Here is a 24461-nt window from a genome sequence, read left to right on the forward strand (position 1 = left end):
CCCGCCCTGCCTACACTTCTCGCGTTCGCGTTTGTCTCATCTGAGAAACCATGTCGACATGACATAAATGCTTGAGAAGAGGATGATCGTGCCGGGGATATGTATGTATGAAACAACAATGTATGGTAGTAATGGTAATTATAAATGTATATAGATATGTAACAATGACAGAATGTGTAAAGTAGCAAGAAGGTACAACAAAATCGCAATGTGCAGTCTTTTAAGATCCAGGCCATTTGAGCTTCAAACCATCCAACCCTGCAGTGAACAACTTGTCAGCTTCTTTCTCCTATTTCGAGTGTTCTCAGATAGCTGAACTTACAACGTAGGTATAGCAAGTCTGCGATTGGACTTCTTTCTCGAATCAAATCATCATTCTCCGTCGTTTTCGTCAATACAGCTTCCGCTGGATCAGGCGTCGATGGCTTGTTGCTATCAATCTCTGCTATTATCGGCCTTGATTTGGGTAAAACATTCGCCATTGACATATTACGTATATGGGAATGAACAATATCATTTCTATAACTACAGTCAGTAAAACGGCGTCCATACGCGTAGGCAGTTTTTGATGAAAGCGAAACTCACTGTCTTATACCGCCTAGAACGTCCATGACCAATCTGTATGCCATTTCAGGATTGTTGCTACCTAAATCTGCGAATCCTTTTCTTATCAGATTGATTCCTTCCAGAGTAGGTGCATCATGATCTTCAGCAGCAGTCTGATAAAGCATTTAGTCAGTTGTTGATACGCAGCAACAGTACCTTCAAAGCTGAACTCACGGTATCGAGAACACCAAGTACCACTTCCTCAACTAAAGCCTGACCTGCTCTGCCCCTAGGTGAAAAGGAGGGTTTCGATTTGATCGGACTCTCCAATCCGGGAATAGCAGTTATTTTTCGTACGGAACCTGTACCGATATATTCATTTGACATCCGGGCTGATCGAATAGTATCAACCTTTTTCATTGGTCGGACTGTGGAGAATCTGGAAATGCTGCATATTAGCTTTGTGTACTAAGTTGACCAACAAGGTAGATGGAATTAAACCAAAAGATAGGTCACTTACCCATCTCCTAAATCCCCCTCCCTGACTACTGTTCCTTGCTCCCTGTTCTGCCTTTCTTTCCAAGTACTCTTACCAGAAGTACCACTACCACTCGAAGACTTAAGATCCATCACCTCTGAATGAGGTGTCTGAGGCGACGACCCGATGGAAGGTGTAGGATTAGGTGAAGATCTTTCTAACATCGGTAACGATAGATCGGATCCCTGTAAAGACGAAATTTGGGTGAGCTCTAAAACGGATACTCTATCTTTGAGCTGACTTACGTTCAAAGTAGATGCTCTTAATAAATCGTCTCTTTCCCTTACTGTACCTTGCCAAGTACCCTCGTCGTCTTCTTCTTCTCCATCTTGTCCATAATCCCATTCATCATCATCATCATCCAGATCTTCTAGGTCTAAATTAACAGGTACGCCTTTTATCGTTCCTTTTATAGTTTCATCAAAGTTCCATTCACTCTTCATTGTTCCTCCTGGACCGATCGTTAGATTTCCTAATCCTGCTGCAATGTTATTCAGAGTTCTAGAAGGACTGGAGGATTTTCCAGGCGAACGAGCCTTGAGTGCATAATATTTCTCTATTAACGGTACAAGATGCGAAGTAGATCGAGCTGATGTTATGAAAGGATGTGAAAGCAGTTCTCGAGCCGTTGCTCTCTGAGCATTGAAAAGAATGTGATAGATTAGTATAAAAGTCATGGATACTATTTTTATTCTGGGAAAACTAATCGAGAGATTGTGTAGGGATCAAAATGCAGCCGCCTCGACTTACATCCTTAGGATCTTTCTGCAAACATCTTTCGATGAAGCTCTTGAACGAATCACTCCATTGAGGTTCCTCTAGTCTTGGTGCTCTTGCTTTCGGTATCAAGAACAATACTCTCATAGGATGATATTCACTCAGTGGTGGTTCACCTTTGGCTAGTTCAATAGCGGTTATACCTAATGACCAAATATCTGCTCTTGCATCATATCCTGCTTGACGTATCACTTCAGGTGCCATCCAAAAAGGTGTTCCTACAAATGTATGTCTTTGTGATTTATGCGACGATAGCTGTGCCGCTACTCCGAAATCCGCTATATCATTGTATAAAATCGTGTGTTAGCTTAAATGACTGATACACGCATCAAGTCAACAACTCCAAAATGAAGCCACATTTCATCCTTGAAAGAATGCACGTACCTAATTTCACTTCTCCGCTAGCTGCAAGTAGGACATTTGCAGCTTTTATATCTCTATGTATTTTCCCTTCATCATGCAAATACTGTAAGCCTAGTAACAGCTCTCTGCAAACTATAGCTATTTGAGATTCTGTAAATACACCTGGTTTTAACTGTAATGAAACGTAAATAACAAAATCAGCTTTACACTCAAGTAATGAATTTACCGCAGCGATTAACTGACCAAATCCAGACAACTTCCTCCTGCTAGATATTCCATCACAATCCATAATTTTGCACCTCTGACGAAAGAGCCGTAGTATTTCGTTACATGATCTGAAAAACATGATGATAGATGTGCTATTTCAGCTTGAATTTCCGATATATCATCATCTGAAGATTCTAAATCTATATGTTGAGGCAGACATATTAGCTGATGAATTTACCACTCATTGTTCAGCTAACATACCTATCATTTTAATGGCAACAATTTGTTTCGTTTCATTATGTGACCTATATATATATACATATATGTCCATTCTTGATTAGCTCATCATCGGATACCGACCTTACGGCAGCTGAATACCTACGCTTTCCAAACAGTACCAAAACTACCAGTACCTAGTTTCTCTAAAAGCGTATATGTTGTAGCTGGATCTGCTAATTTTGCAGGACGAGGGGGCGAGGAAGGCATCTTGCTTTAAAGCTATCTTAACCACTTGTTTCGGCTCTATTATTTGTGTTCTTTCCCCTCCTTAAAGTGCTTTCGATTGATATAGTAGTCGGACTGGACTAATGTGACGAGAGTCAATCACAATGAGAGCTGATAGGTGAATATTGGTCAATGGCAATTCACACGAGATGAAGAATAATTGTAAGAAGGATGACGTGAACCAGGTTTACCGCTGGACTTGCTGTAAACTAGAAAGTAATGATTTTAACTCACAAAATCTGAATCTAGCAAAAATTAGAATTCAGGTCTTTTTCTGCCCCTAGACGGACAACAATCTATTCGAGCTGAGTAAAATGAGGACCGCCGGGAGTAAGGGGATAAATGACGTTGAATGCTGTAATGATTGTTTGTGTATGAAAGAAAAAGAGGTAAATATGCGAGAGCAAAAAGAAGTTTCAGCTATGATCACTTATATCATCTGCTCGGACCGCCTCTGGCCTAGATTTTTCCAAGAAATACCAATCGACTTACGTTTCAATCCTCGTCCGGATGTTGAATGAGATATATTAAATTATTTGAGCTATCTTTTTGCTAAAGCAGGATTGTTTGTCTTTCTATCAAAATCGGTATAAAAGCAAATCTGGAGATTTCAAAGCTGTGAGAAGAGAACGGGTGATTTTGTCAGTAGGTGACGAACCATGCACATTTGAGAATGCACACACATTAAACGTCATAAGGAGAAAGATGAAACTATTTACCTCACCTTCTTTTTTACTTCTTATTTATCCTCTCTTTTTTTATGTTAAGTCAAGATGCAGATGAGAACATGGATACTAATGATAATGTTCAGCTCATTGACATTCTATGGAGATGTTCTTTTCTTTTTACTTCTTAATGTGAATGGATTTTAATGTGATATATATGCAACATGTCTTCTCGCCATTCAAGTCATGTTCGCTTTTGATACTACTTTGAATTTCAAGGTACGCGTCAAAGAATTAGTTTGTTTTTGTTTTTGATTTTCTGAATCATATGCATGTCTTGATATCTGGGATTTGCCACTTCATATTGCCTGTTCGAGTAATTTCAAGTACAGTACAGGCGGCCTTCACCGCTCATTTCCAAGTTTGATATATAGTAGATGCAAAATGGAAGCATTTTCTACTCTCATTTCAATTGACGATGTTGAAATCATGTACCATCAACCCAATCGATTTTCTCTTCTTATGAAGCATCGATGGAAAGGAGATCTAAATGATCATATCGTTTTGCTTGGAATGCAACTCGCAACCACATAATCAATTCGCATGCACGATCAGTTGATATGCTGTTCGTCGGGTTGAGATTCCGACGGCACGGTTATGAATTCTATCACGCCGCGAGGCCGAACATTGTGGAAAATCAGCACGTCATAATTATCTAATCAATAATGGGAAAAAAAGGTTGCTGCAAATACATGTAATTTGGAGAATTCAATTCGTTCTTCATTTAACATTTGTCAGCTATTCAATCCTTTCTGCCATATTATAATTATAATATAACTCGTCTAGCTATTCAAGTATCATTTTGTAACTTCCGATTCACAGGTCTCAAGGTGAAAAGAAAGGAATACCTTCTTACACAAGAAAATCAATAAAGAAAAATCAGTTCTCAAGGAAATTCATTCAGGATGAAAGCTTACGTTTTTGATGATGTCCCGTTAGTTTCATTTTCTTTGATTAACTCTTTGCTTAATACAAATGGAGATAGCGAAAGAAAATAAATCAATTGACGCTAACATATTGTTGATATTTATATAACCTGAACAGAGGCGATCAAAGATTACCACATGATTCAGGTAATCCAATTTCTTTAAGTACATTAAAAGATTTAGGTGTAATATATAAAGAAATTCCAATCAATGAAGATAAAAAATGGGAAGATGAGATTAACGCCTTTGCCAAAGAAAGGGGATACAAAAATGTGAGTTCAAAATCATGACCTCATTTTATGAGAATAGTATTGAGGATTACAATTAATTTCTGTAAATGATCTATCCATTTAGCGAGATCAAATCACAGTAACGAAAGAAGGTTTAGGTGAATCTTACGAAGCTAAGATAAAATCATTTTTTGATGAGTAAGCTATACACCTTGAATCACTTCAGATTTGAATGTTGTAGTATCTAGGCTGAACATTTTGAAAATCGTTTTCTCATAGACACTTACATGAAGATGAAGAAATTCGATATATATTAGGTGGATCAGGTTACTTTGATGTTAGAGGTGTTAAAAAACCATATAATGAATCATGGATAAGAATTTCTTTAGAAAAAGGTGATTTAATTGTTTTACCTGCTGGAATTTATCATAGATTTACAGTTGATTCAAATAATACAATAACTGCAATGAGATTATTTCAAGATGAACCAAAATGGACACCACATTCAAGATCTGAAAAAGAAACTGATTCAAGAGAAGCTAGAGGTGAATATTTGGAACAAGTTGAAAAGGGTTTCTAAAGAGATCCCAACTTAGCATGGTTGGTAGAACTGTGGTAATGTAAATCTAAGGGGATAATGATTGGTGTACCGAAGAGATCAATTTGTAAATAGCGTATGCAGATATAATATTGAAACAACCATTTATAGCACTTGCTAGTTCACGGCATCAAGATTATTAGGCAACTAGCGCATGTTCGGTAAGCAAGATAGAAGCAAAACTGATTCATCAAGTGCAATTGAATCAGAGATTAATTAGGTGCATATGCTGTTATGATGTTATATTACAATGAGGAAGTTACTGAATGATAGGGTTGTGTGAGATTATATATACATATGCAAAAGATCCCGATTCAGTTTCCGTGATACCATTCTCTAGTTTCTACCTAAATCTATTTTGATTTCTTTTTTTTTTTTTTTCGTTAATTGCGTTCATTTCCGTTGACGGATATACCAAAAGTATATCAATTCGTTTTATCTTGACGGATCCGAGGAGATTTGTCATCACGTCGTGTAGCGATCTTGCGTCCATCTCGTATTACTGCGTTTTTTAGACCAAAACGCAAAGGCAAACCTACTAATCTGCGTTAAAATTATTCGAATGACTAGATACTCATTTTGATTATCAATGGATCACAACGCTTTAAATTGCCTCATCATCATTTTCTTCCTCCCTACCACCTAGCCATCTACCTACACCTTCATAACAAGCGATCATCAAACCGCACGCAGGTGCAACTTTACCACATCTTGCACTTAATCCTGCAAATAAAGCATTCCAACCTTCAGTTTTGATTACATGTAAAGCTAAAGGTATAGTTGATGCTCTTGTGGTCAAACATTCAGGTGAAGGGTTGAATACTTGTCTTCTAGTCTTCAATACATCAAATGGTTGTGTGACGATTGCTGATAAAGTGCCAGACAAGGCACCAGATATGAATGATGTCGTTATTGGGGATAAAGGTGTAGGTAAAGGTGAAGATGAAGAAACCAAATATGATTTCATTAATTCAAAACTTGCCCAGTATATACCTAATCAACCGCGCAATCAAGTACGTCAGCTTTGCAATTCTTGTCGCAAAGGAGTCGTCTGATTGCGAAGTCGAAGACATCATGGATATGATGCTTACCTGAAAATGGTACATCTCTCCACAGAGTTGGACCTAAACCTCTCCATAGAATAGTGACACCTTTTGTGTTGACAAGCTGGGACATATCTTTTGCTGTTGATGCATAGGTTGGAGAGCCTCTTTCAACTACGATCAGATAAGTGCTAAGTTAGCAGTATTCTCCCAATTTTCCGTTTTGTGTAATGGGAACAATTCCGCTATTCCATAAAATGCCGCGAACAACTCACCACTCGGTAAAGCCTGTAATCTGGTTCTGAACATTTCTATAGGACTAATAACCGTAGCACTCAACGTTCTAGCCAAACTACCCGCTATTAAGGGTGCAGGTGTCAAACTTGCTGTTATGCTTGCTGGTTGACTACCTGCGCTTGGTGGTGCTCTATTTAGCGATGAAGTATTCATTGTCGGATCTGTTGAACCGGTGAAGTATGGTGATATAACAGTAAGAAGTTGTTCGTAGCCTAACATATATATTGCTGATGAGGGTATTCCCATTGTTCTGTAAAAGCAGATGCAAGGTTAGCCCTGCCGTTCTGTTGTTATAGGAAATTATGCTCGAAGATGTTTTGGATGATAACCTGAATTGCCACACTCACATAGCAGTACCCACACCTTTCCATAATCCTCTAATACCATTCTCTTTCCTTACAGCCGCCAATTCACTAAAAAACCCTCTCATCACTTGTCGCTGTTCTTGTTCTATAGCATTTGAAGGTATTCTTTGATTTATAGGTATTTGTAATACACCTAATCCAACAGTAGACGGTCTTGTTGTATTTGATGATAAAGCACTTTCCAAAGTTAATGCTTCACCCCATATTCCAGACCATTTTGAAGGATGTAAACAACCTTCAGGAGCTTCAATTGGTATTAATGATCTACTATTGCTATTACCTAAACTAGCAAATGATAGATGTTGTGTATTTGTGGATGATGAATGTAATACTGATGAAGTCGATGCTGAACTTTGACATCTTAATGGTGATATTTTATTGAATTCATTGAAGTTTGAGCGATTTGACGTTATTGAATTATTTAGTAATGTATTTTGACAACATTCCTCGCTTAAAACTTCAGGTTGTATCACTTGCGATAAAGACGTATCTGGTCGTGGATGTGGTTGCACAGTCTGCAATCTAGTCTTGAGCACATCAAAGGGGGTCACTAAAATATACATGTAGGCATTAGCAATGTCCATTGATACAAGAAAGCTTCTTTCGAGGGGAGAAATTTCGAAAAAAATAGGTGGCAAAGCTTTCAACACTTACTCATCAGCGAAGTTGACATTGCACCAGTCATAGCAGCTATAGCTTTTGCACCAGATGGACCTATTTTATTTTTGCTCTTTCTAGCTTTGGAAGGTCCAGCTTCAGGCCATTGATAATCTTCATCTGATGAATTTTCTCTTAATGACATTCCACCTTGACGTAATGGTTTAGATGACGTTGGAATAGGTAGATCATCTTGTGCATCAGGTAAAAGTGGATATGTTAAATCTGGATGAGATCGCATCTTGAAGTGGAAATCTGACTTCCTATAATAGAGGTAGGATGGTGATTACGAGCTGTAATGAAGTCAAATGCACATTTATAAGATGATTTCGATTATTAGATCTTTATCTGATCTATCTATATCTATGAAACCAAAAAAAAGTCCTCAAAGATTCCCGAGTAAATGTAAATCTCTGTGACGACGACGCGGTTTAATCGGCCGTCTCCAAAATATAAATTATAGCCTAGCATCACGGCTAAAATCAGTGGAAGTCGCCGCTTATTTCGGGACATGATATCAACCCGTTCTCAAGCGCTTGTTTTGCATGCTGATGTGGCATTTAAATGATTATGGTGATGGTGTTTCTTTCGATCCTCGGTCAAATGACGTCTGATAACGAGATATTTGGCTCCAACATTCAACATTCAACATATCAAACATTCCTACAAAATCTTCCAGACGCGCCACAAGTAGATAGATAGTATGAGAAACATTACACTTAAAAAAGTGCCACCTGATGATTTTGGTTGACTCATGTTTATCGACTTTTGCCACCTCCTAATCCTTTTCAGGTTGTAGTCAAAATTGTCAAATTTCCCTTTCCGTCCCTTTTTTTTCCATCAAAAATCCTTTCAACCCCACCTTTCACTCCTTTGTCATTCATCAATCCATCATCTCATCATTTCATCCTTTTGTATAGAAATTAACATCAATCTCAATTCTCTACATCCATATACCATCATACATTATCCATCCATCACATATACCTTATCCAATTCATTCTTGGTACAATAACATACGATATCAATATATACGACCTGGTAGAAAGCATTGACAAAGGAACAATAAATCAAAATAAGAAGAAAAAACGCGTGGATTCTCAACATTACAAAACACGAATTTATTGTTTATTTCACCGATTGATCATCGACATTTAGTTTGAATTCACCTTATTGTTCATATATAACATCCTCGAAAACACGTTTCGTTCGACAGCTACTTCATAATCCTTTTATTATATTGGTGCACAACAGTACATATACATACATATATACAAGATGTCGTTGATAGCATCATCTTCACGACAGACACGTTCTCGCCAACCATTAATATCATTACCTTTAACAACGTTTATACAACCAGCATTCTTTTCAAGTACTATACCATGTTTACCATCACCTAAATCCTTATCATCACACAAAAGAGGTCCATCCACATTGTTAGAACCATCCTCACCTGGTAATAGTAAAACACGTAAAGTATCTAGAACAGAACAAGATGGAACAGAAACAATAAGAAAAACACGTGTGACTAGAAGTACAAGTAGAACAATAGCTAAAGGTAAACAGAGACAACAGGATGAAGACACTGAGATGACTTCGGATGGTGAAGGTCAATTAGAAATTGGCGTAACACCCAGAATCAAAAATATATTATCAAGAGATGATTTAGGTACAGGTAAAAGTCCAGCTAGAAAGTTGTTTGTTGGTATGAGTAACAAAGAAACAGAATCACCAATAAGGTAAGCTATTGTCCGACCTTGCGTAGCTGTGTATCTCGAGCTGACGACATTGTTGTATATCAGCGGAATATCAGGTGCAATACCAACTCCACCCAAATATCATCGTGGCTTAGCACCTTCTCCACCTATTTCAGATTTCTCTGCAGCATTAACATCAACTTCAGCTTCAACATCATCATCTAATTCACCGGTTCAAAGGCAAACCACCATCGATATTGATGTTCAAAATACACCACATCCAGAATTTGCTCTATCATCAGATTATCAAATAGATTGTGGATTCACGATATATCAGTCAACATTAGACGAATTGAGAGCTTTAGATGAATCAGTTGCGAATAATATATTGGGTGTCGAATCTGGATCCGGAGACATCATATCAAGATCATCTAGTCCATCACCATCTTTGTCAGAAATTGATATTCATATAGATAATCGAGAAAACATACAACCTTTAACATTCACATCACTAGCTTATTTACCTTCACCTAAATCAAAATCAACTTCAGTCTCCAGGTCGAATAAATCAACACCAACGAAATATTCAGACGTTGATGATGAGATAGTATCAATGTATTTATCAGTACCACAATATTCACCTTCAACAAGTGGAAGTAGTACAAGAAGAAGAGAAAGAAGTAAATTAGTTAATGAAGTTTTGCTGTTAAGAGGTGAAAAGATGGTTGAAACCAAAATGGATATCGACGAGCAAGAGCAAGAAGGAGATGACGAAGTAGAGGAATTGACACCTGGTAGGAAAGTTGTGCAAGGTGGAAGAGAAAGATTAGCAAGAGAGGTCAATATGATATAAATCCAATTTATCAGCTAGTCTACGCGTCAAGCTAAGATCTACCCAGTCAAATTCATGTTCATGTACATAGATCTAAACTCATATAAATTAGTTGGAATCTTTATTTTGATAGACTGGATCAATATCACAAGTTGAAAATAAACTTCTTGTTAGCTTATTACAATTGCATATATCTCATTCTGTCGATATGTATCTCATCTTTTCTCGTTTCTCATACTTTGAAAATTCTCTCGATTTTTTGTAATCACACTTCAGTAGTTACCTTTCATAACAACCTCAATTTGTAATCATATAATCCTGCATGTCGAAATACCAAGTACACATATACTCTTCTTTTCTTGTTCATTAGTCATACATATAGTGTTCGTTCTCATCAAGTTGAAGCTTCTTGTCAATTATAATAGTAAATATAAATATGCATTGTAAATTCACCCATGTCTAATAACTCAGAATCAGTCAATTATGATGATTGCGATTAACATATATCTAGAATTGCATAATATGTTTTATGTACTGTATATATACATTAATTGATATTTAATGTACGCTATCAGCCTTCCCACTAGTTCCATCTCTTTCAATCTTTTCAATGACTGAATCTCTTTTTTCACTATTTGCAAATAGAGCTTCGACTAAACTTATAAGTTCTGCCGATGTGAAATCGATTAAAGATCCAGAATCGATCAGATATGTAATATCAACTAAGGATGCTTGCTATTAACAATATACATAAAAGAATTTATATGTTTATTATTAGCATTTACTTTTCTTTCAGATTGGTTTTTGTTTTTTTTTGACCTTAAAATCAACCAAAAAAAAAAAGGATTGAGAGAAAGCAGGATGTGAGATATATGACTTACAAGTATTTCAGAGATATAACAGAATTTTAACCATCCTTCAACCCATCTAACTATACCACCAATATTATCATGATCAAATATATGTTCCAATTGATAAACGAATTTGAATAATTCTGTTATTCTATTTGATTCTATTTCAGTTATATCGACTAGATCCAATACGTTGTTTGTCAATTGTTTGATTAAACTTGTTATCAAATATGAAATCATTTCAAGATGTTTTGAAGAAGGTAACACAGGCTATAAAATTGTAAGGGATACTATATGTCAGCAAATCTCTTCGTGTCTTAGATAATGATTGAATCAATAATGTATGCCAGAACATACCTTGATTACTCTATCTAATGATTCTAAATTACGTATAATACCTTTAATAACTTTTTCATCCTTTTTGTATATTTTCTCTTCATTCGTATTTTGTAACTCATTTAAATCAGTTAAAGATTCAATTAAAAGCTGATTTTGATTTTTCAATTGATTTTCGAATATGTTTTCACTTAAATCCTCTAATTTTCTTTTTTCTTCTTTCAAATCAAAATCTGCGTTTATTGTTAAACCGTCTAAATCAAATTGTGTTAATAGAGTTGATAGATATATGGAATCGTTATAAGCTTGCATAGCTAAACTTGGTACATCCTTTAATTGATTGATAAAGTGTGTAGGTAATAATGCTCTATAAAGTATAAAAACTTCTTTGATTGCTTCGTTTAACGTTATATCAAGTTTAGAAGATTCGAATGATGGTGAGGATAGTCTATAGTAAAGTATCAGTCTCGAACTGGTTTCAGGTTTGGTACAAGCATGATTTACTTACTCTGACGATTTCAACTGATTGATATCATATAATATACTTTGAGCTATATTCACCAGCGTTTCACAGGCAGTCGATACTAGGTAAAGCTCTTTGATTACTGATTTTTCTTCTCTAATCTCTTTTCTCTTCTGAGGATGCATTTGCGATTCGGGAGCTGGCGGTATTAAAGCGGAAACATCGGGTATCTCTTTTTTCGAATCCTTCATGATAGGTGCCGAAGTTGTATCATCGTCCCATCCCCAGCCTTCTTCCCCTTCATCTTGCTTAGGAGCACTATGTGGCGGAGTCAGAGACGATGTGATTTTAACTGGTGGATTTGTGACATGATGATTTCCGTTTGCTAGCTTGATTGGATCTTCACCTGGGTCAGGCGAAGCCCAAGGATCATATTCTTCTTCCTGTTTCACTTTTGCGACTCTTTTACCTAATCTCTTAGCTTCTCTTGCTGGTTTGGAGGGTTTAGGAGCTTGTACAGGTTCGGAAACTTTGGCGATCTCAGGTTCGGGCTCTGCTATTGATGAGGGTGTAGGAGGTGATGGATCAAGATCCCATCCATCTTCTTCATCTTCTATCATCGGTACATCGGGCGGTGGAGGAGATGCTTTTCTTGGACTGGAAGGTCCAGCAGCGGATGAGGATGATGATTCCTCAAATCCCCAGCCATCATCCTCCATATTGATGTCTTCTGCTTGATCTGACTCCACCTTCGTGACATCAGGCTTGACAGCTGGTATATCGACTCTATCTTGTTTGGGTGATTTATCAAACCCCCTACCAAAGTCTTCTTCTCCCTTCGTGCCTGTCTTCGATGAGACCGGCGGTATGATAGGCTCATCATCCACTTCAACTTCAATATAATTGATTACCTCTCTTTCCTGCTCTTTTTCTGTACTTTCCCATCCGCCCCATCCACCTAGTATAAGTTGCCGGACTTGATCTGCAATAGCATATCTGCGTTGTTGAGCCCAACTTATACCAGCTTCATTTTCGAAAAAGGGTTTGATGACTTCATTTCCAGCTTTAGAGAAAGACGATTCAACTTGAACTGCTTGTTGGATCGTTGAGAGCCAATCTGATATACCCGATAAAGTCGGTGGTAAAGAAGGTAAGATGACGAAATCCAATATCGATTGAAATGCTGATTTGTGTAACGATTCCAAAAATTGATCTCTTATTCCTGAGGTATCGGATGATGAAAATGATGGTATTATTGTATTTGACGTAAAATCAAGAATGGTTTTTACACCTTCCAACACCGTACTAGTGGAAGAATCAGTATTTGGTTCCAAGCGTAATATCGATAATTTCTCCGCTGTGGATAATGATATTTTATGACTAGTTACAACAACAGGTTGAATGATCTCCTTTTGTAGTCTATTTGAGAGACTTTGAAGTGTTTCTTGGAGTAGTCCCAGCCTGGACAAAGCTGCATAAATCTCAGCAAGAGAGTAATGAGATGATGTTGAAGGTTCAAACTGTGGTGGAGGAGTTGCTGAATATAGAGTCAGTAATAGCATCCCATAAAAATGATCGTCAAATGATTATCTTACTTCTAGGATGCTGAAGTGTTACAGTACTTTGTACACTCAGCGTCGTACCCTGACCTGCTGTAGGTACAGCAAATGAAATGGCAGCATGAAAACCTTCGGTGATCTGTTGTATCACCATTGACTTTAAAAGCTCATCTTTTGCCTAGAAACGGATATTTCTCTTGATTAGCTATACCTATGTTTGCAAGAGATAAGTCAAAGCAGCTCACCTGGATAGCCTTGATGATCTTAGTCCCCTGCAATAAAGCTTCTTCTTCCTTTTCTTCTTCATTTATAGAATACCCTTTCTCAGTCTGCAATTCGTTCAATACCCATTCATCTGCTCCTTTACCTAACCATACAGCTTCTTCTAGTTTTTTTATCCTCTCAGTATGCTTGGATAGATTCTTCAGAGCTTTGATGTGCGCTTGAGCAGATGAGCGAGTTGTCGTAGCTGAAAAATGACGATTAAGTGATTGGATGAGTGGTGGAAGGAATGATGTCTTCACGGATTATAATTAGCCACGCTATGATATGCATAGCGTTTGCAATGAAGATTCAACTCACTTGGGTGTCGGAATGGTCAATTTCAGCTTCAAGACTAGATACTTTGCTTCTGACAAAACTAATATCGGAATGCAGTGAAGTAGACAATTGTATTTGAGATGAGATTGATGGGAAATTATTGATTAATATGTCATGGGTCTTGTCCTATTCATTCGATATAGATTAGCTTTGGACTCTCAGATGTCTAGAGTAGCGGTCAGCTATCTACATACCTTATTATCCTTGACTGCTCTTTCCAAATTGGATCTCACATCTCTCACTTGATGTCCAGTAAACTTGCTTGATTCCCCTTGACTGATTAAAGGTTGTAACAAGTCTAATACCGGATCCTTTTCCGGTATTTCTGATGAAAGACTTTCTCCTCCCGTACGAGGTAGATGTTGAGGTACGGGAAACATCTTTAATGTTCATCTAGATCTTGGAATAGAGTGACCGAAAGAAGTTCAAATGTATCAGTATTTCCATCATGCATAAATAGCTTCCAATTTACAATATTTCTATGACACGCACAGGTTGAAACACGAACAAATGAAACGCTGAATTATCGTGATGTCATCACTTTTCATTCGCACTAATAAAATAGAAAATCAATCAAAGATGTCGAGTTCTGTTTGTTGTTGTCACTTGCATACTCTCTTTACAGAGTAAAGACTTGATTGGAAATAGTTGCAACAATTGTAACGCTGTCGTATCAGCTTATTCAGCACTGCTTGGTTGAGAAGTACTACTACTTGAAGGAGAGAGGAAAACAACAAAGAACATCTAAAAATGGATATCGATAAAATGTTCAAATTGCCTTCTTTGCCCGCTTCGGCGGGTAACAAGAGGAAGATGCCTGATGCGCCTACACCTGGTGAGTTTTATCTGCGCAACAGGTCGAAGTGCTTCAAATTACGCTGCGACACGACGACCAGCTAATGATTTCCCTACCTCACAGAAATGCTTAAGAAATACAAGCAAGCTGAAGCTGAACCGCCCTCTGGCCCTCAATCTCTCTCAACTAACGGTAAAGGTAAGGCTAGAGCAGCGACTGTAGAAGAGGACGATGAGGACGCTTACAATCAAGGTAAGCTTCTGATTTACATACTATGTCAAAGGTTTGAGCTTACAATGTGCTTAGCGGACCGAGACGTATATGAAGGTGATGAAGATGATGAAGGGCGATTCTTCGGTGGAGGTCTGAATAATGAACAACAGGTGTGTTTAGCTAGCTGCTAGTATTCATTCTATCTTAGCTGATCATGTATGCTTAAATTAAGCAAATCCTGGATATCTTTGACAAAGCAGGAGATGAAGAAGATGGACCTACACTTGATTTACCTGGATTAAGAAGACAATTAGGAAAATTTGAAAGGATCGTTACTAAAAATGCTGAGATGAGAGGAAAATATCCAGATGATCCTTCCAAGTGAGTAATTCTTCCATTTCATTTGGATTTTATTCGATTCTTTAACAGGACTGAACTGACTATGCATTCCAATAACCTTTTTCATTTTAGATTCATCGAATCAGAATCAGATTTAGATGGAGCATTAAAACAATTTTTACCATTAACGCAAAATCCACCTTTATTCTTTCCTGAATTAGTTAAATCTGGTGTAGTCTCATTATTAACCAATTTATTATCACATGAAAACACAGATATTGCAATTGATGTTATTGAAGTAATTAGAGAATTGACTGATGAAGATGTTGGTGCAGAAGTTGATGATTTAGAAGAAGAAGAAGAAGCTGAGAGTAGTACCAATGCAAACAGTGGAAAAGCATATAAAACTAGATTGGCGATGGGTGAATTTATAGATGAATTAGTGAGTTTCTCCTATTCCTATTAGTATGAGATCCTTTCGGATTGGACGAAGAAAAGGAAGCTTACTGATGATAACTATTTGTGTTTTGATTGACAGTTGAACAATTCATTACTTGATCTATTAGTTTCAAATTTGTCTAGACTCAATGAAGAAGAAGAAACCGATTCTCAAGGTGTTTTCCATATTTTAGGTGTATTCGAAAATCTATTATCATTCATGCCTCCTTTAGCAGAACAAATCGTATCGGATACAAACTTATTACCATGGTTATTGAAGAGAATACAAAAGAAAGAATATGATTCAAATAAACAATATGCAAGTGAAATTTTAGCCATCTTGTTACAGGATAATAGAGATATCATCTTGAAAGTAGGAGAACTGAACGGTATGGATATACTATTACAAGCGTTATCAGTAAGCTATGTTGCTACGACTCGTCTTATCACACGTTTGAGGGAAGAAAGCTGATTCATACCTTCTGTTAGACATATCGTAAAAAGGATCCAGGAGATAGTGAAGAAGTTGAATATACGGAAAATCTATTCGATGTTTTATGTTCGTTACTGAGTCAACCAGAGATGAAAAAAACTTTTGTCGATAATGAAGGTGTCGAATTAATGGTATTGATGATGAAGTGAGTGGGATATCTGAAGCAGGTAGACTAGGTCAACTTATTGCTGACGCTTTTGACATCTCATAGAGAAAAGCTGCTAGCAAAAACTCGAGCTATCAAAGTACTCAATTATGCTTTACAGACTGAAGATGGCTCTGAAGGATGTGAGAAGTTTGTACAAGCTTTAGGATTAAAAACGTTCTTTTCCTCATTTATGGGCAAGGTAAGAATCAAAGCGCGCATCAAGTTGCTCAATCGAAGGAAGCTGATCCTTTTTCCTCCTTGAACCAGGGCGAAGGCAAGAAAAAGAAGTTGAACGCTACTTCGTCCTTCGAAGATGAAGAACATCTTTTAGGTATACTAGTGTCACTATTCACCAATTTAGCATCAGATACACCAGAAAGAATTAGATTAATAGCTAAATTTGTTGAAAGTGGATACGAGAAAGTTGATAGATTACTGGAAATGAGGGAAGTCGCTGAAAGTAGATTAAAAGGTGTAGAGAAGGATATAAATATGGAGAAAAGGGTGAGTTATCACCATTCCTGATTATCGCTCTACATACGACTGAGACAGGTATAGTGATATTCCTTGCTGATAAGTCGTACAAATATGATCTCTATAGGTAATGCAAGCGAATAAAGAAGAAATAACAGATATCGAAGAAAGTGAATGGTATTTACGTAGGATGGATGCAGGTTTATCGTCATTACAAAATGCCGATTACATTTTGGCTTGGATATGTATGGAGGATGACGGAGTGAGTTATCATCTTATTCTTCATTGATTGATCCCTTACTCTTCCGGGCATCCTACTTCTGTCCCCTCTTGACACTCATCTCACTCATTTTACCATCACACCTTTTGATCAAGACAAATTTGGCTGATAATCCGATCTCTCATAGGCAATGACACATGCTAGAGTATTATTATCTAGAAAAGATCAATCATTCACGAACATAATAGCTGTTCTAACAGGTAAGCCGATGACCCTGAATGATCGTCTACTTCACACGATAATATACTGATGAGTTGTCATGGTCGAAATAGAATTCAAGGAGAATATTGGAGATGATGAGGGTGAAGATGAACAAACAGAAGAACCTAATCTACAGAAAATGATTTTAGAACAATTGATAGCTTTCATGGCTGGATTAGAGTAACTGTACGACATTGAGAGCAGATGGATTCTATTTGTCATGTACGCTGTAGCCTCTTTCCATTGAGCTATGAATGCATAAGATATCGTGAGGCGACCTGGAAATCACATTTCGCTGAACTCCGAAGCGGAACAAAGACGTCCCATATTTCTTGAAGATTACGCCGTTCATTCCCATGGATGTCTCGATCAACGGCGTCGTCACCTAATGTGATGTGTAGATCCGAGACTGACGAGAAAAAAATCAATTGGGAAGGGCCGGCTCAGTAAAGTTACTTTAGTGAAAGCTTGCGCTGTTAAGCGAGGTAAGTCATAGATAAGGGGAACCACTGTATCGCCAGAATCCAATATGCCTGTGAAAATAAGTTCAGACAACGTTTTTGGCGAAGAGCAAATAATAATGCGGCTCAATTGGTTTGAACTTTCTTGACGTAAGGGCTACATGTGGACCAACAGGCGTGTTGAGGATGGGACAAGTAAAATTTTAGGCGCTCTTGCCATTGCTGTAGAGTACTGTACAGCATCACAAGGTTAACAGCTCATGACGAAAGAAGCGAGATTGCTTTTGGAAAAGCGCTCTAAGAGCTAGGCATGCTAATGTGTTGACCATGATATGGTGACAATGTGTTGCCGCGTTGGCACGTATAAATGCTTCAGATACAGTACAGTAGCAAAACTTGACTAGTCTCCTTTTCTAGCGGGGTTCGTAAAATGTTTATGCTTATGCCTTCATGCTTTAAGCGATTTCCGATAGTACGGCCCGCTTCAGATATGGGCTTCCTGTCTCACATGGTAGGTTCTGGGTTTATATCCATTTGTCTGCTGGATTATACATATAGTTCCCCAAGAAACCACCCAATGGAATACAGAATGTTGTGTATTGGGCTTTTTCCGACGCTTAGATCACGCAACATGCATGTACAATCATCATCATGTACAATCTTGGGATAGAGGGATTCAGACCAATGAACGGACGATATGTTGAAAAATCAGCTACCGTAACTCCGAAGATGCAATAATGATAGCGAGCTGGAGTGTGTATGTGGGACCCAGATGGAGAATGGATGGGGAATGAACTCCTTATGATTACAAGTTGTAAACTCCATCCGATCCCAAAAAACGTAAAATACGAAATCTCTTATCTTTTGATGTTATCCGAAATTACGGGATTACGTTACTACGTTAAAACTGACCAAGCGGTAATCTTCGCTTAGATTCAATGCAACCAATCAAAAGATGTTTCTTTCTTTGAGCTCGTTTGGGATCTCCGCAAGCGAAGATAAGAGTGCCCCACTTGAAACCCCATTTTATTTATCTGGAGTATTTTTAATTGGTACAGCGAGGTATGTGACGGTTTTCTGCGAACGCGAAAGTAAAAATGTTTATTTCGAGTTTTTGTTATTCTAGAACTCCTCTCGCTTACAATTTATTAGATGCATTATTGCATCAGACCAGCATGTAAAATGATTCAACGTTCTGCATTCTAATGTTTTTTCAGACTTACTTCTCTCTGGATTCCGCCGAGGGCAAATACCTAAAAATGAATTCTCAACTGCTTTTTACTGTAACTTAATCATTTCAATGATATTGATATGCCGTTGTTCAGTTAAACGAGGAATATTTAATGATATGAATGAATTCATTTTATATAGTGTAATGCATGTGGTACTCAAAATGGGAACTGGGAACTGGGAACTGGATCCCAAAATAATACTACTGTAATAACGAAATAAGCGGAAAATGATGGAGTGCGTACGTGCATAATGATATTAGGTAAACTTGAGTTTTTGACGATCATCGTTTAAGTAAAGTACGACGAGTACGGTGGGTGGGCATTTGGGATTTTGTTATCTTTGAACAAACGATGGTGGTGTTTGAACGTACATCCACATTTGCCATAAGTTACATGATTCCAAATGCATACAAGATAGATAGCTTTCGGTATCTCGGATCAACATCGATACCTTAAAAACTGCATACAAACAGGATTTAACGGGCTTTTTGTTGCGCTAAAAGATAATCGCAACCGAGGTTTTTCATCAATCATCATCAATTTCAACATTTTTTGACACTTCGCTTATTAGATTTATCTATATGAACATCCTTTGATTATCATCGTTTGTACACATTTTGGTTTCTTTCTTTCTTCTTTATTCTTTTTTGTTTTGGGTTATCTGCAACATTCAAATACATATTATTTTTCACTTCTACGTTGTATATACATAATTCAATCGTTGTCGAATACCGTTGTATACAATACCACATTGAAAATCATTTCAATCAGTAACCGGGTTACAGATAAACATCAGAAACCCATAATTTACGGTTCAACAAGGATTTCTTGGATCAATCAACTTGATATACTTTAATTACAAATTACATCAAATCCAGCGCTAGTTCATCTACCTCCTTTCGACTTCAACGGGTATAGAAACGTGTGATCAATAGTATCGAATCAGTTTGGAAACGGGCAAAAGATTCATTCAAAGGACTGTAATTAGTAACTGAATTCGCTGTTTATTGTGTAACACCACCGGGGTATCGACCAAGGCTTTGAAACAACACAGACATCTACTGGTGCTTTCAACTCGGACGCATTTCAGCGATAGAAACAAAGAAAAAATATCTCGGCAAAAGAAGGAAATCACTCATCATCACCTTTGAGATCAATCATTTCTTAAAACATCCTTTATTTCCATTACATTGCGACTTATCCTCATCTCGCCTTTCTCGGGTATTATCAATAAGACCTGATCATAAGCAAGAACTACTAAGGTAGAACAAAAGACATTTTCAATTGTCATATCCACCATCATATATATATACCCACAAATACTCATAAAGAAGGGTAGATACATTATTCAAAATGTCATCAACATTAGCTTTACCATCCATAAAACCAATACCGGGTAATAGTAATAATATGTCACCTTTACAAAGTCAAAATGCATTAGCAGGTCCTTCGGAACCAAAACAATCAAGTACGAAGAGAAGGTCACAATCACCTGTGGGTGTAGGTGGAGCAGGTGGAGAAGATGATGAAGATGATGATAATGATAGTGAAGATGAAAAGAAGAAAACAGGTGGATCTAAAAAGAAAAAAGCAGGTGAAAAGGAAAAAAGTGAATACAAATATACAAGTGAAATTAGTCAAATGGTGAGTTTAACATATGTACCATAACACGAACGAATCGGCATTTGATCTGACAAAATTCTGGCGAACGTAAATAGATGTTCGTCTTCGGCGAAGTACAGGATCCTCTACCTGAAACAGTCAGATTAGTGGAAGATGTAGTTAGAGGACAGATAATAGAGATTGTGAGTTTTTCTCCTTTCAGTCATTCACTTGACGCAGCAAAAAGTACTAATATCTTATTGGTTATAGGTGACTCGCGCAAGACTTCTTACTCATCTACGATCATCCCGTTTCCTCTCGGCAGAAGATTTGATATTCCTTATTCGAGATGATCGAGGGAAAGTGAATAGGCTTAGAACTTACTTGTCATGGAAAGATGTGCGGAAGAGAGCTAAAGAAGACGAAGAACGAGGCGGAGATGTTGAATTGGAAGTTGATGGTCCAGATGGTGAGTTATTGACAGGAATTGTCAATGCATTGAATAATCATAGATGTGTTCAAGCTAAAATTGAATCTTCTTTCTTTTTTCAGATAAAACAGCTGCAAAAGGAAGAAAATCAATGATGAAATTACCATGGGAATTATTAACGCCATTTTCCGATTATTTAAGGACGTTGCCAAATAAACAAAATAGGGATGATGATGATGAAGAAGATGAAGATGAGATGCAAGCACATCAAGATAGTATGCAACGTTTAAGAGACGCAGATGAAATAACTAAAAAATGACAAAAGATGAATATGTGCATTATTCAGATTGTCGTCAAGCTAGTTTTACTTATAGAAAAGGTGAGCTATGAAATGGTTCAAATTATATAAGAGTAAACTCATATACTAATGAATATTGTTTCTATTTTTTTTGGCCTTTTCTGTAGCACGTCGGTTTAGAGAATTTGTCAATTTTTCTGCATATTTAGATGTTAAACCAAATGATGATATAATTGATATACTTGGATTTTTATCATTTGAAATGGTTAGATCATTATGTCTTACAGCATTAGAATTAAGAGAAAGTTTAGAATTAACTAAACCTCAATCATTAAATCATCATCAAGAACAGGTAAACAATAATGGATCATCTCCAAATAAAAGGAAGTTAGGTTTGAATAACAACAATAATGATGAATCACCTTTAAAGAAAAGTAAAAATGAAGATGATAGTAGTAATAATAATAGCAATAATAAAAAGAAAAACCGTAATCAACCTATATCATTATTTGCACCACCACCTTCAGCAAGACAACCACTTTTACCTGGACATATATTAGAAGCATTTGCACAAATTCAAAGAACTGAAGCTGCTTCAAGAGTTGGTGGAATGAGAAATTTTAGAAGTGGTTTAGGTAAAGGTAGAGTAGCTTTAGTGTAAACTTTCCTTGATTATATAAGGTTGTATCTTTCGTGAGGTTTCAAATCTTTTTTTTCTTTTGGTTATCCTTCTAAATTTGATTTGGTTTTTCCCTTCTGGGTCAGTAAATTAGTTGTAGCATTATTTTACATAGTTATCGTTTTTCGAAGTTGTGAATTTATTTATACATGATTACTCAGTTATCCGTTGTGAATAGCATTATTATGCATTTTGTCTTGCAGGTTTATCTTAATTATTATCTGCGCTTGCATTACTTAAGATCATAGGAAGAAATATATAAAATGTAAATTGAGCATTATACCCGATTTACATTAAGAATCCATGCAATTAATCTATAAATGCCAAAAGTAGAGATTTGCTATGCTATGCTATACTATACAAGAGTTTTATCAAATGTTAATCATGATATGAATAGGTGTATGTGGGATGATGCTTTATAATTCCCATGCTCGCTTGAGAAGTTGCCATGTAGCGAATGATATACTATGATTTGGATAGAACAAGTCAGTCAGCTATTTGAAGACTGCATTTCTTCTACAGTAAGATAGGACAACGAATGATTTGGATTTAATCAATCAACGATCAAATGGACTCACCTTGTCATAGGAATAACTTTAACATAACCTATACTTAAACCAACGAAAAAACCTTTCCAACCTTTTACATTATATATAGCTTGAATTGCTTGTTTTGAATTTAATGAAGAATTACCTTTTGCACCACCAACTTGCATTCTTCTTCTAATAACTTCAAATGGATATGATGCAGTTTGACTAACTAATCCTGCAATAGCACCACATGTTAAATCTCTTTGTGTTGGTTTATCTTTAAAATAATTAAAATAATTATTTATATTTTTTTTTAATGTACCATAAGTTAAAAATGATACACCAGCATAAGGTATCATTCCAATTATAGTTATTGAAAATCCTCTATAAAATGGATATAATGGAATTGATCTGATGAATGGTGATATATTATGATTTTGACTACTGCTCTTCTTCCCCTGTTCTATTATATTTGATGTTGTTGAAGTGGTTATAAACCTTTCGTTATATATTGACTTTACTGCTTCCAGTAAAGATGTTCGTTCAGATATCTTAGTTTGATATGCTAATCTTACACGTATAAGCTCAAGTGGGTATGTCAATAAAACAGATGTTACTCCTATATGACCATTAATCAATCAGTCACACTCAATCTTTCCTCATTCAATTGTGGTCTAACACAAAAGATTACATACCTGAAGTAGCACCTGCTATGAAAAACCTTGTCGGTGTTCTATGATCCGGCGTGGGTATCAAGATCTAGTATAACACACGACAAAGTATAGTCATAACTCGATCAGAAAATTTTCTACTGCAAACCGAGTCTATAACTTTGGACTTACCCTTTCCATCCAATCATACAACATATACTTTATACCAGCATAAGGAAATATTCTCATTAAAGTTGCTGAATGTCCCTGAAATAGACCTCGCACACCTGACGTTCTATAGATAACACCAGTAGCATGTATCAGACCAAGCGGTGTACCTATATAGGAGGTTAAGTATAGCTTCATTCTTCAAGACTCATTTAGCTAGTAACTTACCTGCAAATTTACGAAAATCCACATTACTCGTCTGAAACAAGATCTTCACTCTATCCAATGGAGCTATAGCTGTTTTTGCCTAATGTCAATTTATGGCTACATTAGCATTTGAACGATTATATCACTTGAATGCATCCTACATACCACACATCCAGCTATCCCACCCGCGACACCACTTGTCAAGACTATCAGATGAAACCTATTGTCAGTTCATCATGTTACTCACACGACCGGTATAAGTCGGCTAAATCATAACAACAAAAACATACCATAATCCCAAGAGGTTTTATCTGATTTTGCTCTTGCTCTACTTCTCTTCCATAATTCTGACTTTGTCCATCTTTCACTTTCTCTTGCAGGTGGCCATCCAGGTTCTTCTAATGGTGAAGAGGCAATAAAATCTGAAAAAGCTCTTTCTCTTTCTTTACCTTTACCCCTTATTGACGTTGTTGCTACATATGTATAAGGTATTTGCGATGGACCAGATTGAACCATATGATAAGGAGTAATCATCTCCGAGAAGACAGATGCAAGGTATAGAGGTATATCCTGGGTATAATCTGATGAACAATATAACGATTCAAGCAGTAATGGAAGAGATGGGATTTGATGAATTGGCTTTTGAGTGTTGGTATTGAAATGAGCGCTTGACGATGTTTTAAAATTGGGAATCCTGAATAATTG

At 36.8% G+C, this 24461-nt stretch overlaps 8 protein-coding genes across 8 annotated transcripts; 4 read left to right on the forward strand and 4 right to left on the reverse strand.

Annotated features, from left to right (window-relative positions):
- Positions 1-220: 220 nt before the first annotated feature.
- L201_000361 (uncharacterized protein) lies at positions 221-2917 on the reverse strand (the record flags this gene model as incomplete). The annotated part of the gene is made up of 11 exons (XM_066216163.1): positions 221-258; positions 323-519; positions 586-719; positions 781-985; positions 1067-1269; positions 1330-1719; positions 1835-2139; positions 2246-2396; positions 2468-2631; positions 2693-2736; positions 2814-2917. 11 exons carry the CDS (start codon positions 2915-2917, stop codon positions 221-223), a joined length of 1935 nt encoding a protein of 644 aa, XP_066072260.1.
- A 1648-nt stretch (positions 2918-4565) lies between these two features.
- On the forward strand, positions 4566-5396 carry L201_000362 (1,2-dihydroxy-3-keto-5-methylthiopentene dioxygenase; the record flags this gene model as incomplete). Its single annotated transcript, XM_066216164.1, has 4 exons — positions 4566-4594; positions 4705-4858; positions 4941-5014; positions 5096-5396. The coding sequence occupies 4 exons, from the start codon at positions 4566-4568 to the stop codon at positions 5394-5396; spliced, it is 558 nt and encodes a 185-aa protein (XP_066072261.1).
- A 622-nt stretch (positions 5397-6018) lies between these two features.
- L201_000363 (uncharacterized protein) lies at positions 6019-8017 on the reverse strand (the record flags this gene model as incomplete). The annotated part of the gene is made up of 6 exons (XM_066216165.1): positions 6019-6407; positions 6506-6631; positions 6733-6843; positions 6925-7004; positions 7102-7669; positions 7774-8017. 6 exons carry the CDS (start codon positions 8015-8017, stop codon positions 6019-6021), a joined length of 1518 nt encoding a protein of 505 aa, XP_066072262.1.
- A 1037-nt stretch (positions 8018-9054) lies between these two features.
- L201_000364 (uncharacterized protein) lies at positions 9055-10329 on the forward strand (the record flags this gene model as incomplete). The annotated part of the gene is made up of 2 exons (XM_066216166.1): positions 9055-9518; positions 9582-10329. 2 exons carry the CDS (start codon positions 9055-9057, stop codon positions 10327-10329), a joined length of 1212 nt encoding a protein of 403 aa, XP_066072263.1.
- A 537-nt stretch (positions 10330-10866) lies between these two features.
- L201_000365 (uncharacterized protein) lies at positions 10867-14497 on the reverse strand (the record flags this gene model as incomplete). The annotated part of the gene is made up of 8 exons (XM_066216167.1): positions 10867-11043; positions 11190-11429; positions 11517-11943; positions 12004-13495; positions 13554-13695; positions 13763-14035; positions 14100-14243; positions 14312-14497. The coding sequence occupies 8 exons, from the start codon at positions 14495-14497 to the stop codon at positions 10867-10869; spliced, it is 3081 nt and encodes a 1026-aa protein (XP_066072264.1).
- A 370-nt stretch (positions 14498-14867) lies between these two features.
- On the forward strand, positions 14868-17683 carry L201_000366 (uncharacterized protein; the record flags this gene model as incomplete). The annotated part of the gene is made up of 12 exons (XM_066216168.1): positions 14868-14952; positions 15037-15165; positions 15220-15296; positions 15359-15507; positions 15598-15907; positions 16004-16321; positions 16393-16541; positions 16608-16743; positions 16812-17048; positions 17146-17280; positions 17426-17498; positions 17571-17683. 12 exons carry the CDS (start codon positions 14868-14870, stop codon positions 17681-17683), a joined length of 1911 nt encoding a protein of 636 aa, XP_066072265.1.
- A 2862-nt stretch (positions 17684-20545) lies between these two features.
- L201_000367 (uncharacterized protein) lies at positions 20546-22183 on the forward strand (the record flags this gene model as incomplete). Its single annotated transcript, XM_066216169.1, has 6 exons — positions 20546-20836; positions 20911-20997; positions 21065-21263; positions 21347-21499; positions 21571-21603; positions 21690-22183. The coding sequence occupies 6 exons, from the start codon at positions 20546-20548 to the stop codon at positions 22181-22183; spliced, it is 1257 nt and encodes a 418-aa protein (XP_066072266.1).
- Positions 22184-22617: 434 nt separating this feature from the next.
- L201_000368 (uncharacterized protein) lies at positions 22618-24290 on the reverse strand (the record flags this gene model as incomplete). The annotated part of the gene is made up of 7 exons (XM_066216170.1): positions 22618-22666; positions 22780-23350; positions 23427-23490; positions 23574-23719; positions 23778-23856; positions 23922-23962; positions 24047-24290. The coding sequence occupies 7 exons, from the start codon at positions 24288-24290 to the stop codon at positions 22618-22620; spliced, it is 1194 nt and encodes a 397-aa protein (XP_066072267.1).
- Positions 24291-24461: the final 171 nt, after the last annotated feature.

Source organism: Kwoniella dendrophila, chromosome 1 (assembly GCF_036810415.1).
Source record: "Kwoniella dendrophila CBS 6074 chromosome 1, complete sequence".
Lineage (NCBI taxonomy): Eukaryota > Fungi > Basidiomycota > Tremellomycetes > Tremellales > Cryptococcaceae > Kwoniella > Kwoniella dendrophila.